The sequence below is a fragment of the Convolutriloba macropyga genome, chromosome 3 (assembly GCF_964194025.1).
Source record: "Convolutriloba macropyga chromosome 3, txConMacr16.3, whole genome shotgun sequence".
Taxonomy (NCBI): Eukaryota; Metazoa; Xenacoelomorpha; order Acoela; family Convolutidae; genus Convolutriloba; species Convolutriloba macropyga.
The window spans coordinates 58,002,242-58,016,788 of NC_134470.1; the positions used below are offsets into that span (position 1 = coordinate 58,002,242).

The 14,547-nt window shown below is 36.4% G+C and overlaps 1 protein-coding gene across 6 annotated transcripts in view; it reads left to right on the top strand.

Moving 5' to 3' along the window:
* The window catches only part of LOC142336312 (brefeldin A-inhibited guanine nucleotide-exchange protein 3-like), a 179,254-nt gene that overhangs the window by 43,746 nt on the left and 120,961 nt on the right, over positions 1-14,547 (top strand). For 5 of the 6 annotated variants that reach the window (XM_075385052.1, XM_075385054.1, XM_075385056.1 and 2 more), the window contains exons 11-13: positions 1,727-1,962; positions 7,274-7,684; positions 8,636-9,329. In XM_075385052.1, the coding sequence (XP_075241167.1) occupies positions 1,727-1,962; positions 7,274-7,684; positions 8,636-9,329 (1,341 nt within the window). The remainder of the gene's footprint in view (positions 1-1,726; positions 1,963-7,273; positions 7,685-8,635; positions 9,330-14,547) is intronic. The other variant, XM_075385057.1, reaches the window with a different exon arrangement.

Consider the following 14,547-nt stretch of genomic DNA (forward strand, 5'->3'; position numbering starts at 1 on the left):
AATGTTAATCAAAGATTTTGACATAGGTTTAATCGGCAATTCGATCAATTCAGATCTGTATCTTTTTTTCATATTCCGGGCTAGTCTTTTTCAGAGTTATTTTCGACATTTCGATGGTTGTGTTTAGTTGCTCTCGAACGAAGTTCTCTTGCCACAGAATTTTCTCCTGAATGTTTTCCGTCTTACCATTTGACATTTGGTCATGAAAGACCTGATGAGCAGTTTTTTCGCGTGAAGGACATGGAGTTGCTGTTGTGATTGTAATTGATCTTAAAGATATAAATGAAAAGCATTTGTTTTTACTGGCATCTTGTCTGTCGATCTTTAGAAAGGCACGTAGCGGACTAATTAGTCCGATTGGGTGCATTTATTAAAATTGGCTAAAACCAGCTCTGTTGCCCTAGTTTTCCAAACAAAAGCATATTATGGTTAATGTCACGGCAGCCTCTCGGAGGCGCTCTCCTATTTTTCCAGTTCATTTTACCATTCACTCATGTTTTTTGTATTATACATGTCGGTTTTTTCACTTGTACTTTGTGACATGCCTGGCTCAGTGTTTCAACTCTATGAGAGTTTAGAAATCATTCAAACAATATTACCCAATATAATGAATTGCAAGGGCAAATCAGAAGAACCGATTTAAAACAATAGAGCGCGGTCATTGAGTCTTAGTGCATTAGGTTATCAAAGTTCCTTAGAGCGTTTGCTAGCTGAAATTAAGCTTAATAGCTTTAAATTTAGAAGCTGAGTTAGAACACTTTTGAAACTTAGGAAAAATGCCTGTCTATTTCTATCTCTTGATTTTTTTTTGTTTTTATCCCAATGTGCGTACGCATTTCTAATCTTAAGAGACAAAAATTCATGGTGTGAAGGAGAGTTCGAGTTTGGACTCCCTCGCACGCGCCAAGCACTCCCTAAAGCTAGTCTCCCTAAGCAGCTGCTAGCTATTGATGAAACTAGCCGCTCGTCAGACGTCTGAGATCACTTCGCGTGCCGTTAGTCGGTTATGTTTTAGTGACTTTACTGGTCTCTCAATAAGTGTTTACTGTTATTTAACATTATGGGGCCTAACTCACTCAATGGCCTCTTTGTTCACTTTTTAGAGGTAAATTGTTCTAACTAAATGAAATATTTCTTATTGAACTATTTAGACCTGACCTAAGCCGCAAGACATGTGCAGGGCTGTTTTACATGACTGTTTAGCTTTAAAGCAATCTTCATATAAACTGAAGATTATAACTTATATTCTTGACTGAAGGTTCTTCGCAATTAACGTATTCTTGCTTTTTTACTCAGATAGTTCTCTTTTTAGTCTTGCTTTTAGGGTCGGAGAAACTTGTTTGGAGGCTTCCGAGAATGAGGCATAAATGGTTTTCAATTTATCAATAGCCACGTCAGCTACTTAGCCGGCTATTATCTATTTTTTTAAAACCTGGTGACATTGCCCAGGATGGCGAATAAACCTATAAAACCTTTATTTATTTGTTAAGAATCCAAGGTCATTTTCTATGCTTCCATGCTCAATTTATCTTTTGCAACTGACTTTCTATCTTTTTGTCTTTCGGTAGTGAATTCAAGAGATGTACTAATTTTGGTTCTTCGCGTCGTTTTTGGGCTAAATTATATGACATTTTCGCTCTCTGTGAAATCATACCTTTTGTTCCAATCCAATTTAGCAGCTTTAAAGCTTTGAAAATATGAAATGTAAATGGATTGTGTTTTTCAGCTCCAGCTATCGGCTGTTTAAAATCAGACGAGGACAGATCGCTGGGCGAAGAGATGCGGGGCTCTTTGGGGTTGTCTCATTCGCAAGGGTCAGTCGGTGGCTCAGTCACCAGTCTGGCAGTCACTTCTGCAGCTGTAACCGGCGGTGCTGGCGAGGCTCCGGCCACGGATTTCAGTCACCTGGTAGATTCAGCCGACGAGGACGGCGATGATGATGAAGCAGCTCATAGCAATATTGTAAGTATTGCCTTGAAAAGCGCGGTTATTGTTGTTCTCATTAATAGGCGCGAAGCGATAGCGAGGTTATTATTGATCTCAATTTTTTTCACAATTCAACGAATTTGAGTTGTATTGGGGAGCTGACTTTTTACGACTCGATGAGGAGTATAAGAGAAGTCTTTTTTGTCAACTTTGTTGCAGTGAATTTAAAAGCAAGAAAATAAAAGGGTGAAAAATTTAGTTGTTTAACTTCAGAGCAGAGTTGTTTAACTTCAGAGCAGATTTGAAGTTTTGAGCGAAAATAGTGGTTTTTTTGTTCATAACTGTTTTCGAGAGAAAGAGAAATGGAGGTGTGAAACCATTGTCTGTAAGCGAGCGAATATTTGTTAATGTGCTGTTTTTACAAAGTTTTTCTTTAGTTATAACTAATGTTGTTCGCTCTAAAAGTTTCAATGGGCTATCAAAATAGTATTAGCTCTGTTTTGATGGTCTTTTGAGCTCTGAGTTTATTTCGAGATTTTTAATAAAAGCCTTCAGCCTCTCAGCTGCTATTATTTAGGTTTTCTCTTTTTAGCAATCCAAATTACTCTGTTTATATTATTGCTCTGTCTTTTTTACACCAGAGAGAAGTCGAATTAGACTGGTGATTGATTTCTCTTGAACGAAGTTCATAGCAATTATTGTAAACGTGTTGGTCTTTTTTGCAAACTTTTCGCGTGACCGTTTTTGCGTTTTTCTTGTAGAGCATTCTTTGACTTTTCAAGTGACTTTTCACGCTTTCGTTCTTCATTTTGATTGATCTCTTTTGCTCTCACTCCGAAGTAAAGCTTGTTGCTAATATATAATCAGTTGCAGCATGGCAGCAAGAAGGGTCTGATAGCCGAGTGGTCACTGCTTGTGGTTAGGGATCGGGAGGTCAATAGTTCGAATACCGACGTGGTCAAATGTTTTTCCACCGGTGTCGTTCAAGAGCAATTCTTCCGACATTAGTCGGTTTATGTTTTAATCATGCTGTTGTAGTAAACGGATCGAAAAAGATAATAGATTTGAAACGCGTTTCGTTTCATATTACCGCTAAAGTGGAGTGAGATATTGATCTTTGAACAAGTTTTCGGTTTTTGAAAGCGATTTTCTCTTATTCTGCTATCTGACTTCTGCGTGCAGTGTTTCTTCTCTTTAATGCTCTTAATATAATTTGCTATTAATATGATTAATGCTATTAATTTGTGTTCTCATTTGTGTTCTCATTGAGTTAATTAAGTTTTCTGCGAGTTAATGAGCAAAAATATGTTGCTTTTCCGATGTCTTATCATTTAGTATGACTAGTGAAAGTTTTCATTAATTTCTAGTGAGCAATAAGTACACCTATATGGCAGCTTCTGTTGCTAGCAGTCGCTTGTACTGTTCCGACGCCCGCCGTTCTAAAAAGTTGACTGTTTTCTTTGTGCATATTGTTTTTCATGTGGTCTTATCGTTTAGATTTAAAAAATGTTGTTATTGGCCTTCTAGTACAGCTTAACTTTGGTCAATTTTTGGCTGCAACTTTTAGCTAACTTTGCCGTTGACAGAGATACTGTTTGTTTTCGAAATGTTTAATTGAAATTGTGTATCTTGCCTTCATTTGTAGGTCTACCATCCCTTTATCAACCATTTAAACTGCTAAGAGGTATTTGATGACGTCTCAAGTTTACACATTTGCTGTAGTTTAAGATTTTGACATGTAGTTTTGAAGTCCTTTGACTTGGATGCCATTGACTTTGAAAGATATTATTTTGAAAGTTTTTGACTTTGAAAAATGACTTTTGCCAATTTCTTTAGTTTTTGCCTCGTTTTTGTTCCTTCTGTCATTAATTCCCACACATGTTTATTTTTGTAATTGTTATAAGAAAGCATTGAGTGATTATTTCAAGTGTTTTTTAGTGATTCTCTAAACACTAAATCTTCCTGAGTTTCTAAATCTTCTACAAGAATTTCTAATTATCAGATTTTTTCTATTTTGTGCATTTTGGTTCATGGGTTTTGTTGACTAGGTTTTCATGTTGCAGTAAAATTATTAATGGTCAAGCCAATAGTTAATTAATTGCTCTAAGTCCAAGTTTGTGGCAGTTGTATTGTCATGTGGTCTCTTTTTATGCGATTTTTCGCTTGATCGGTTTTTTGTATGACCCATTTGACTTTTCGTCCTCAAAGACGGGATAAATAAGTAGCACCCAGTAGGCGTTAAGTTCTGTTACAGCCTTTCAGCTCACTAGTCTCCTAGTATGCGATTCACTGAAACTGTTTTGGAGACGTACACTGAATGTGTGAAGCGGGGTCTTTGACTTTATCCCCTCCCACCCACCCCCCCCCCCCTACTTCGCCACTCTCGCACATCAGCCCCCCTCACTTCAACCCATTCCCACCCCTGCACAATGTTCAAGCGCTTTTTGGGAGTAATCAGTCTGACGTTAGTCGGTTATGTTTCAATTGCTTGGATTGTTTTTCAGGACTTTTCCTGCTATGCCTATTAATTCCTTTTAACTTTCGATCAAGTTTTTTGTTTTACTTGAGTCAACAATTACAATAATCACTCGAATTTTACGTTTTACTCCTTTCTTACTGAATAGTCTTACCTCACTCATTGTTGCAACTGAATAGTCTTTAATTTCTTTCCGTGAATTAAACAATGTAAGGAATACAGTCGAGGTCAAATGAGCAAAACTGAAATGAATGGGATTTTTTCTATTTTGTGCATTTTGGTTCGTGGGTTTTGTTGACTAGGTTTTCATGTTGCAGTAAAATTATTAATGGTCAAGCCAATAGTTAATTAATTGCTCTAAGTCCAAGTTTGTGGCAGTTGTATTGTCATGTGGTCTCTTTTTATGCGATTTTTCGCTTGATCGGTTTTTTGTATGACCCATTTGACTTTTCGTCCTCAAAGACGGGATAAATAAGTAGCACCCAGTAGGCGTTAAGTTCTGTTACAGCCTTTCAGCTCACTAGTCTCCTAGCATGCGATTCACTGAAACTGTTTTGGAGACGTACACTGAATGTGTGAAGCGGGGTCTTTGACTTTATCCCCTCCCACCCACCCCCCCCCCCTACTTCGCCACTCTCGCACATCAGCCCCCCTCACTTCAACCCATTCCCACCCCTGCACAATGTTCAAGCGCTTTTTGGGAGTAATCAGTCTGACGTTAGTCGGTTATGTTTCAATTGCTTGGATTGTTTTTCAGGACTTTTCCTGCTATGCCTATTAATTCCTTTTAACTTTCGATCAAGTTTTTTGTTTTACTTGAGTCAACAATTACAATAATCACTCGAATTTTACGTTTTACTCCTTTCTTACTGAATAGTCTTACCGCACTTATTGTTGCAACTGAATAGTCTTTAATTTCTTTCCGTGAATTAAACAATGTAAGGAATACAGTCGAGGTCAAATGAGCAAAACTGAAAGAAATGGGATAAGCCGATAAAGCCTGGTCATTATGTCAAAAAGGCATTAGGTTATCACAGTTAATTAGCGACATTGCTAGTTGGCATGAGTATTGTGTTTAATGGCCTTTAGTTTAGAAGCTGACATGGTTCTAACTGAAACTGCACATCCAATAAGTTGTTGACTTTTAGAATTAAATTCTGTCCATTTTGTATTTTTTTGTTTTTTGTTTCAATGTCGATATGTGTCGATTGGATGAAAGGCGGCTATTTTTCGGAAATGTTTCTGCCGTTTGTTCATTTTTGTCAAAAATGGGGAAGTTAGTGAGCCTATCATAGTTTGCCTAATTTTTTGGGCAATAGCCCAAAAAATTAGGCAAGCTATGATAGGCTCACTAACTTAGTGTTCCTTATTGCATGAACGAAAGCTTTTGGTAGGCGTGTGTGCTTGCATTATGTAAAAGGGAATTTGAATTTTTCTAATTTCTCAATTCAAATTTGATAATTTGATTTGTTTTTTTTTTTACATTTTTACTTTTATTATAACTAAGAGTAATTTTTTCTTTAATTGTTCGGGTAGATACTATCTTGTAAAAAGACAATTTTTTGGTTAAGACCACTCTTGCAGTCAAGCTGGAATAGTGATTTTGATCACGCTGAAAAAGGAAATTGACCAAAAAAGGGAATGGTTTTGGGACGTGAATGTTTTTCACTCTATTTTTAAATTAGATTGCGAAAACGGTTTTTGAATAAAAATTGGCTTTCTGGATGGTAATTTTTTGTTCATTTGGAACAGTTTGACTCACTGCGCTTTGGAGTTTTGATAGTTTTTCTGAATGCTGTTCCGGATCCAAACCTAGTCCTTTCTAGATGTTTTTTGTTTAGTCAATGAAAAGTCTGAATTGTAGTTCAGGACTTGTTCTGTTGTTTTTGTGATTAATCGTCTCCATCGGTGATTCTTGCGACCATTTGGCGATCATCGCTAACGTTCTTGAATTAAAATTGCATTGGTGACGTCATTTTTCCTCGTTCAGCTTTTAGGTCAATTGGGTGATAGGCTTTTGACTTAACTCACTCGAAAATTTGACTGTTTGCACTCGCTTAATGAGCTTTTTAGTTACATTCACTAATGAAGACCAATAGAGTGCACCAAAACTGAGTCCCAAACTTTACTCCTCCAAGAGTCCTCATCTGGTGCATCTAAAATTTGACGGGTCTCACTGACCTTAAAAATTGCGCTCTGACACAAACCTGCTATCTTTTTGAATTCAGTTTTAAGGATGGTCAAGGAGTTCCATTGGAGCTATATTGCGGCAATCTGCCTGCTTTGTTTTTATAATGTGCGCTCACTTCATTGAACTTCAAGTTTTTTTTTAGATGATCGTGTTATTGCTCTCGAACAATGTTTGGAGCAATTATTGTAATCGTGTGTCTTTTTTGTAATACTTTTTTGCGCTTTTCTTCTAGAACTTTTTGGTTTTCCATTATCGAAAGACTTTTTCATGCTTGACTTCTTGATTTTAGCGTGATCTCAATTGCTCCTATTCAAAATCGATTGTAAGATACGAAATTACAAGGCCATGAGAAATTACGTGGTTAAAAAGCTCCAATCTAGAACGATGTAGCTTGCGGTATGGAATCCCTACCTAGTCGCAATTTTTGCACCGATAAAAATCCATGTAGGCTACAACCCCCTCTGAATTAAATAGCCCCGCCTGTCGTTCGAGAGTAGTTTGTCCGATGTTCGTCGGTTCATGTTTGAAGTAATTAAGTGGGCAATTTATACCTTCAAAAAAGCTGTGTTGTCTTATTTGCACGAGTTTTGTTGTCATTTAGTGTTTGTGACGATCCATTGATTTAGGTTGCCCGTATGTCATTTGTATTTCTAATTTTACTAACGTTGTAATTGAATTAGCATGATTCTGAATCGGTCAGATCGGGTTCTTGCGAGGAGTTACGCTCCCTTGGAACTACATCGGATGATGCCGACGATCACGAAGAGACCCTCACTCACAACCAGAATAACTTTGTCACCGATGAAGATGAAGATAACGTTTTTATAGAACCAATACAGCCAGGAAATCCTCGAGATGTTATTTCTGTGGAAGTTAATGAAGCTGACCATTTCATCAAGGAATCCAGAGATATCCGAAATCTGGACGAGGATCTGGAAGCTGCGGAGGTGGTTCCGATAGTTGACGCTGGAAACAACAGAGTAATTCAGCACAGTCCTTTAGAGTTTGCCGAGTCCATTGGTAGCGTGACTCGGGGATCACCAGCACTCGATGGTTTCTCTGCGCACCAGTTTAACTATGACTCGTTCGGGGTAAATTATGGCAGTAGTTTTGGTGGAGAGGTTTATGATGCTAGTTATAATGTGGCTAGTGATGATGACATGCCCCTTGTGAATGCCTGTTGCGGTGAAGGAGTTGGCAAAAATGAGGAAGTTTATGGGCGTGGGTGTTGCAGGCAACAACAACACACTGGTGGTAGTCCTTTTTCAACAAAGTCTGGCTCGATTCTTTTAGTTAACAATGATGGACAAAGTTTGGTTAATGTATCAGATAAAGATGGGAACGGAATGCCTCAAGATGTGATGAGTATGAGCACAAGTAGTAGTTGTATAATGCTTGAACCCACAGAAGAAGAGCGCTTCTTGCTCTTCAACCTTCCACCCGTTGCTCCCCAATTTATGGTCTCAAAGTTGAATTTATCGTCTCAAATTGACCTTGCAAATAATGACAAACCTTACCCCGTTGATGGTCCAGTGAGTAATGGAGAAAACGGAAATATTCCCTGCGAATTGGATGTGGTTAAAAGTAAAGACTCGAAAGTTGCTGCATGGTTGCTTGAAAACGTAGACCAGGTGGTAATGAAAAGCGTAGCTATAGTTCTGTTCCAGTCCTTTCTTCCTTAATGTGATCTTTTCCTTATAACTCTGTTCTTGGTAACTCAAATTCTGATTGATTGCTCCAAAACGAAGTTTACAGCAATTAGTATCTTTTTTAATGTCTTTTTAAACCTTGTCACTTTACGGTCGCGAATGTCGATTTTACGTCTGTTTTAGAATATTCTAATAAAGTCATGATTTTTCTTTGCACCTTCACTTCGTGTGCGTTGTTGGTTATCGTTAAATTTTAAACTGTTAACCGTTGAATTTGACCTTTTTTAAAAAGTTAGTTATCTTTTCACTTGAGGCGGCAGTTGGAATTGTTTTGGGGCAATTATTACGACAGTAGTTGGTTGTTTTTGGTTCTTAATTCGCGTTCGATTTTAGTCAGCTGAACCCGATAACAAAGTCAACGATGACAGAGCTGCAAAAATGTTTGACATAACGGATGACCCGGAACAAGGTGTAAAGCTCACGAAGACGTTACCTGATATTGAAAGTGAAAGGCAAGCCTTAGAACGTCGCGTCGAAGTTGAAAGACTTGCCCAAGAAAAGGTCGAGGAAGAACGGCAGTGTGCAAATGACTACGTCCAGCACCTGATTTCAGAGTTACCTAGTCTTCTCCGGGTCACAGAGCGAATTGAAGTTGATCATTTATTGCTAAAGTTTGCGTCCGATTTCTGCGCAGAGGTTGCTGAACAGCAGAAGCAGTCGAAGAGTTCATATCTGTTGCGAGGTCCAAATGAGTCTCTTGAACGATCGGATTCCTCGAACAGTAACTCGTCGAATAACTCAATGTTGATACTCAACGCAGATGGTGTATACATAGCCACTTATTATACCCTGCTCTTGAATTTGAAGTTGATAGGCAGCCGTTATTACGAGAACAATGGGGGGCGGTTGCCGCTCACTCAAAAACAATTCATAGAAGAAGTGCATGAAAGTGGAGTGTTAGTGTATTTGTCCTCGACCTGGTTGAGTGAACTCTACAAGTTGATCATCTCTTGCAATATACTAGGCGAAGGAGGATATACGACTCAAGATCCTCGGGTCAATAATGCTCTCATCATGATGCTCACAGGTACGGCAAACGTTTCAAACCAGTTATCGCCCAATTAATTGCTAAGAGTTCCCATCGAACTTATGGTGGCGAACACTACTAAATAATGATACAACAGGGAGGGATAATCAGGACAATCGAACCGGCCTTCTTTTTGAAGTCTGATCGAGTTTTTTTTACAATATGAACTCAATCAATACAAAGCTAACCATTATCTTTCACTGGAACTATACATTTTTGAATGTAAACTAACTTCATAACTCTATTTCAGTGACATACAAAATATAGATTAAGGTGTCTGACTTCAACAGGTTCGTCTGTAATTGCGATAAAAAAAAGCAGAATTTTTTTTAAAAAGGACAGAGCCAAATCATTTCCGTTCGCGAAAATCAACGATGGGAAAACTGTTCTTGTTAATAGCCGCCCTCATCTTCTCAGCCGGCTATTATAGCGCTCCTATTTTTTTTACTTAATCGAACTTTTTATTGCTTTACCCATTTTGCCGCTTTTTCGACATTTTGCGTGAAATCTTTTCGACTTCTCTAGGCTAGTTTCACTCTTCTGTCATTCTGCTCAAAGTCCTTTTAAACAGCAGCTGCTCAGCAAAGCAATTCAAAATGAAGAGAGTCAGTATAAAAAATCAAAGTCAGAAATAGAAACGAGATAAACCCATTAAGCCCATTTTTAGATGCCCGGTACTTGAACTTTGTTGTCATAAGTTTTAGTTACTATCTATAATGCTTATTGGTTTTGATACTAGACCCTGTAGCCTCTCTCTGCGAGACAGGAGTATGTTCAATTACGAAATGACATCAAAATAAATCGCACTTAAAAATGTTTACAAAAATCAATGTTTGTTGATATTTTCTTTTCCTTCAATCCCAATAGAGTTATGGGAATCAACGGCGGCTGTTTTCCGGCAATCTGCCGGGTATGTTTTTTTGCTGTGAGGCTGTTAAAAAACGTAATTGTTCCAATTTAGTGTGTAACAGATTTTTCGTTAATCGAAAGTCTCAGTATATGAGAAATATATGCATTTTTGATAAATATCGATTGAAATTAAAAAACTGCCAAATTATTAGTTCCAGAACATTTTCCTAATAACTGAAGGCCCAAATAGCCCTCATCTGAGGAAGGAAAGATTGTGTCAGCAGTTCATGTCTGCGCTGCCCGCCAAATTTGACAACGGGGCCTAACGAAGCATAATTGGTGTCATTTTTCATGAAAAATGCTGAATTTTCAAAAATTTTAACCGAATTTTGAGCCAAAAAGATTAAAAGAGTCATTTCAAACAATTCAACTATCCTCTTTTAACTTTAAGCGTAAAACAAAAAACACGTTCGTTAAAAACTTGATCATATTTTTCGCCAATTTGAGCAAAAATTACGGAAAATGTGAATAAAACAACGAGAGTGAGGCTAACGCTCATAAAAAAATTAAACCTGCATAACTCCCCGGAAAAGCGCATTTCAAGCAAATCATTTTAGTTTGAAATTCTGCGCTGGACAAGTATTCTAATATCACTCAACTCTGGATTGGAACAATGATGGACATGGAACGATCAGGAAGCTGAAATTTGTGCAAAGAGAAAAATAAAATAATCAAAAAGCAGTTATTGAATCTTCCGATTATATTTAATTCTTTCTACATTTTCAGTTTAAATCAAAAACTCATTGTCAACCTCTAGTAGACCTAATTAATGCCAACTAAAAGGTATGAAACTGATCGGAGCAGAAACGCAACAACAGTCGTAACTTTAAATTTATAGACCTGCTATTTGTCATATCATTTTTGTCTAACAACAAGTTGAGTAAATGTAAAACTTTAGAGTAAAAATTGGAAATCTGACGAGAAGGATAACACAAATTTCCAAACAATGGTAATTTCTTCGTTAATAGCCGCGTCCTCAATTCCAGGCGGTCATTATAGCGCTCCTAATTTTTTTTTTAAATTCAAAGAATTTGAATTGTATTGGTGCGCTGTGTTTTTTTTAGGATGTGTTCACACATTTTTTAATGACTTTGATCTTTCAAAACGTGATAAACAGGTAAAGCCCAGCGGGCATTAAGTTTCATTAGACGCCCAAAGTGGGCTTTAGTAGTCCTTCAAAAGCTTATAGTGGTGCAGCTGCTGGGATGGCCTTAATTTAAGGTTAAATGGTCATTTTTCGGAAATTTTGGGCTCAAAATGGTGCAATTTTTCATGTTTATTGTGATTTTTTGTTTTGTTTAGTCTTAGGTTGAAGTTTTTAAAAATTGATGAAGGCCTTTTGCGAGACAAAATTTCTTGTTCTGACCATTTTTGAGCTATATGTTTTGGTACTTGAACTTTGTTCTCATAAGTTTTAGTTACTATCTATAATGCTTATTGGTTTTGATACTAGACCCTGTAGCCTCTCTCCGAGAGACAGGAGTATGTTCAATTACGAAATGACATCAAAAAAAATCGCACTTAAAAATGTTAACAAAAATCAATGTTTGTTGATATTTTCTTTTCCTTCAATCCCAATAGAGTTATGGGAATCAACGGCGGCTGTTTTCCGGCAATCTGCCGGGTATGTTTTTTTGCTGTGAGGCTGTTAAAAAACGTAATTGTTCCAATTTAGTGTGTAACAGATTTTTCGTTAATCGAAAGTCTCAGTATATGAGAAATATATGCATTTTTGATAAATATCGATTGAAATTAAAAAACTGCCAAATTATTAGTTCCAGAACATTTTCCTAATAACTGAAGGCCCAAATAGCCCTCATCTGAGGAAGGAAAGATTGTGTCAGCAGTTCATGTCTGCGCTGCCCGCCAAATTTGACAACGTGGCCTAACGAAGCATAATTGGTGTCATTTTTCATGAAAAATCCTGAATTTTCAAAAATTTTAACCGAATTTTGAGCCAAAAAGATTAAAAGAGTCATTTCAAACAATTCAACTATCCTCTTTTAACTTTAAGCGTAAAACAAAAAACACGTTCGTTAAAAACTTGATCATATTTTTCGCCAATTTGAGCAAAAATTACGGAAAATGTGAATAAAACAACGAGAGTGAGGCTAACGCTCATAAAATAAACCTGCATAACTCCCCGGAAAAGCGCATTTCAAGCAAATCATTTTAGTTTGAAATTCTACGCTGGACAAGTATTCTAATATCACTCAACTCTGGATTGGAACAATGATGGACATGGAACGATCAGGAAGCTGAAATTTGTGCAAAGAGAAAAATAAAATAATCAAAAAGCAGTTATTGAATCTTCCGTTTATATTTAATTCTTTCTACATTTTCAGTTTAAATCAAACACTCATTGTCAACCTCTAGTAGACCTAATTAATGCCAACTAAAAGGTATGAAACTGATCGGAGCAGAAACGCAACAACAGTCGTAACTTTAAATTTATAGACCTGCTATTTGTCATATCATTTTTGTCTAACAACAAGTTGAGTAAATGTAAAACTTTAGAGTAAAAATTGGAAATCTGACGAGAAGGAGAACACAAATTCCCAAACAATGGTAATTTCTTCGTTAATAGGCGCGTCCTCAATTCCAGGCGGTCATTATAGCGCTCCTAATTTTTTTTAAATTCAAAGAATTTGAATTGTATTGGTGCGCTGTGTTTTTTTTGGGATGTGTTCACACATTTTTTAATGACTTTGATCTTTCAAAACGGGATAAACAGGTAAAGCCCAGCGGGCATTAAGTTTCATTAGAGGCCCAAAGTGAGCTTCAGTAGTCCTTCAAGTGCTTAGAGTGGTGCAGCTGCTGGAATGGCCTTAATTAAAGGTTAAAATGTCATTTTTAGGGGTTTTTGGGCTCAAAATGTTGCAATTTTTCATTTTTCTTTCTTGTGTTTTGTGATTTTTTGAGTTTTTTTTTTAGGCTTACGTTGAAGTTTTTGAAAAATGATGAAGGCCTTTTGCGAGACAAAATTACTTGTTCTGACCATTTTTGAGCTATATGTTTTGGTACTACAAACACAAACACGCAAAATGATACTAATTTTTGCAATTTGTTTCAGGCTTTTTGAAAATGTTTGTCATTTTTTGAGTTTTTTAGCCCTAGGTGTCAAGAAACCTCCTTTAGGGTTTGATAGAGGGTTGGATGATAGATTACTGCATAGTTTCTGGTGGTAACGGAATGGTTTTCATGTTTTTGCCATCATGAATTTTAGCATTTTTGACAAAACTTGCAATTTTTTTCATATTCTTTGACATTTATTTTCTTTATTCATATTGTATGAGTTCCAGGGGCCAAAACCTTCATCAGTAGTTGGATAATAAGTTACTGAAAAACTTTTAGTTGCCATGGAATAGGTTTGAACTTTTGAATATCACAAATTTTAGCAATTTTTTAGACAAATTTCGCATTTTTTTCATGTTTTTGAAATTGTTTGTCATTTTTTCACTTTTTCCAGCTTTAGGGACCAGGCAATCTCCTTTGAGGTTTGGTAATAGGGCATTTCTTAGTGTCTTGTAACAATGGAATGGTTTTTAACATTTTCAGCATTTTCGAATTTCAGCATTTTTTGATAAAATCTGGAATAGGTTTGAACTTTTGAATATCACAAATTTTAGCAATTTTTTAGACAAATTTCGCATTTTTTTCATGTTTTTGAAATTGTTTGTCATTTTTTCACTTTTTCCAGCTTTAGGGACCAGGCAATCTCCTTTGAGGTTTGGTAATAGGGCATTTCTTAGTGTCTTGTAACAATGGAATGGTTTTTAACATTTTCAGCATTTTCGAATTTCAGCATTTTTTGATAAAATCTGCAATTTTTTTAAGGCTTTATAAAGTTTTTATCAGTTTTTGATAGTCGTCCATTCTGAAGTGCTAGAAGACATATTGTACTTTCTGACAAAAAGTTACTGCATGGTTTTTAGTTTCAATGGATTTGTTTTCAACAATTTATCCTTTCAACTTTTAGAATTTTTTTTTATTAAATTTGCAATTTGTTTCAAGTTTTTTCATAACATTTGTATTTTTTTCTTGCCTCAGTAGCCAGGTAACCTCATCCCGGGTTTGATAGTATGCTATTAAATAGTTTAATGGGGGCATTTGAATGGCTTTCAACATTTTAATGGAACGAAATTCTTTGTTTTGAATTTTTTCTAAAAATTATTGCCTATCGATCTATGAGCCAATGAGTATTTTTGGGTTACTTGATAGCCTCTAGAGACACAGAAATACTTCTGAAGATATTTATGTCTCGATTGTTAGCAAAATTTACTTATAATTTGCAATGAATTTCTTTAAA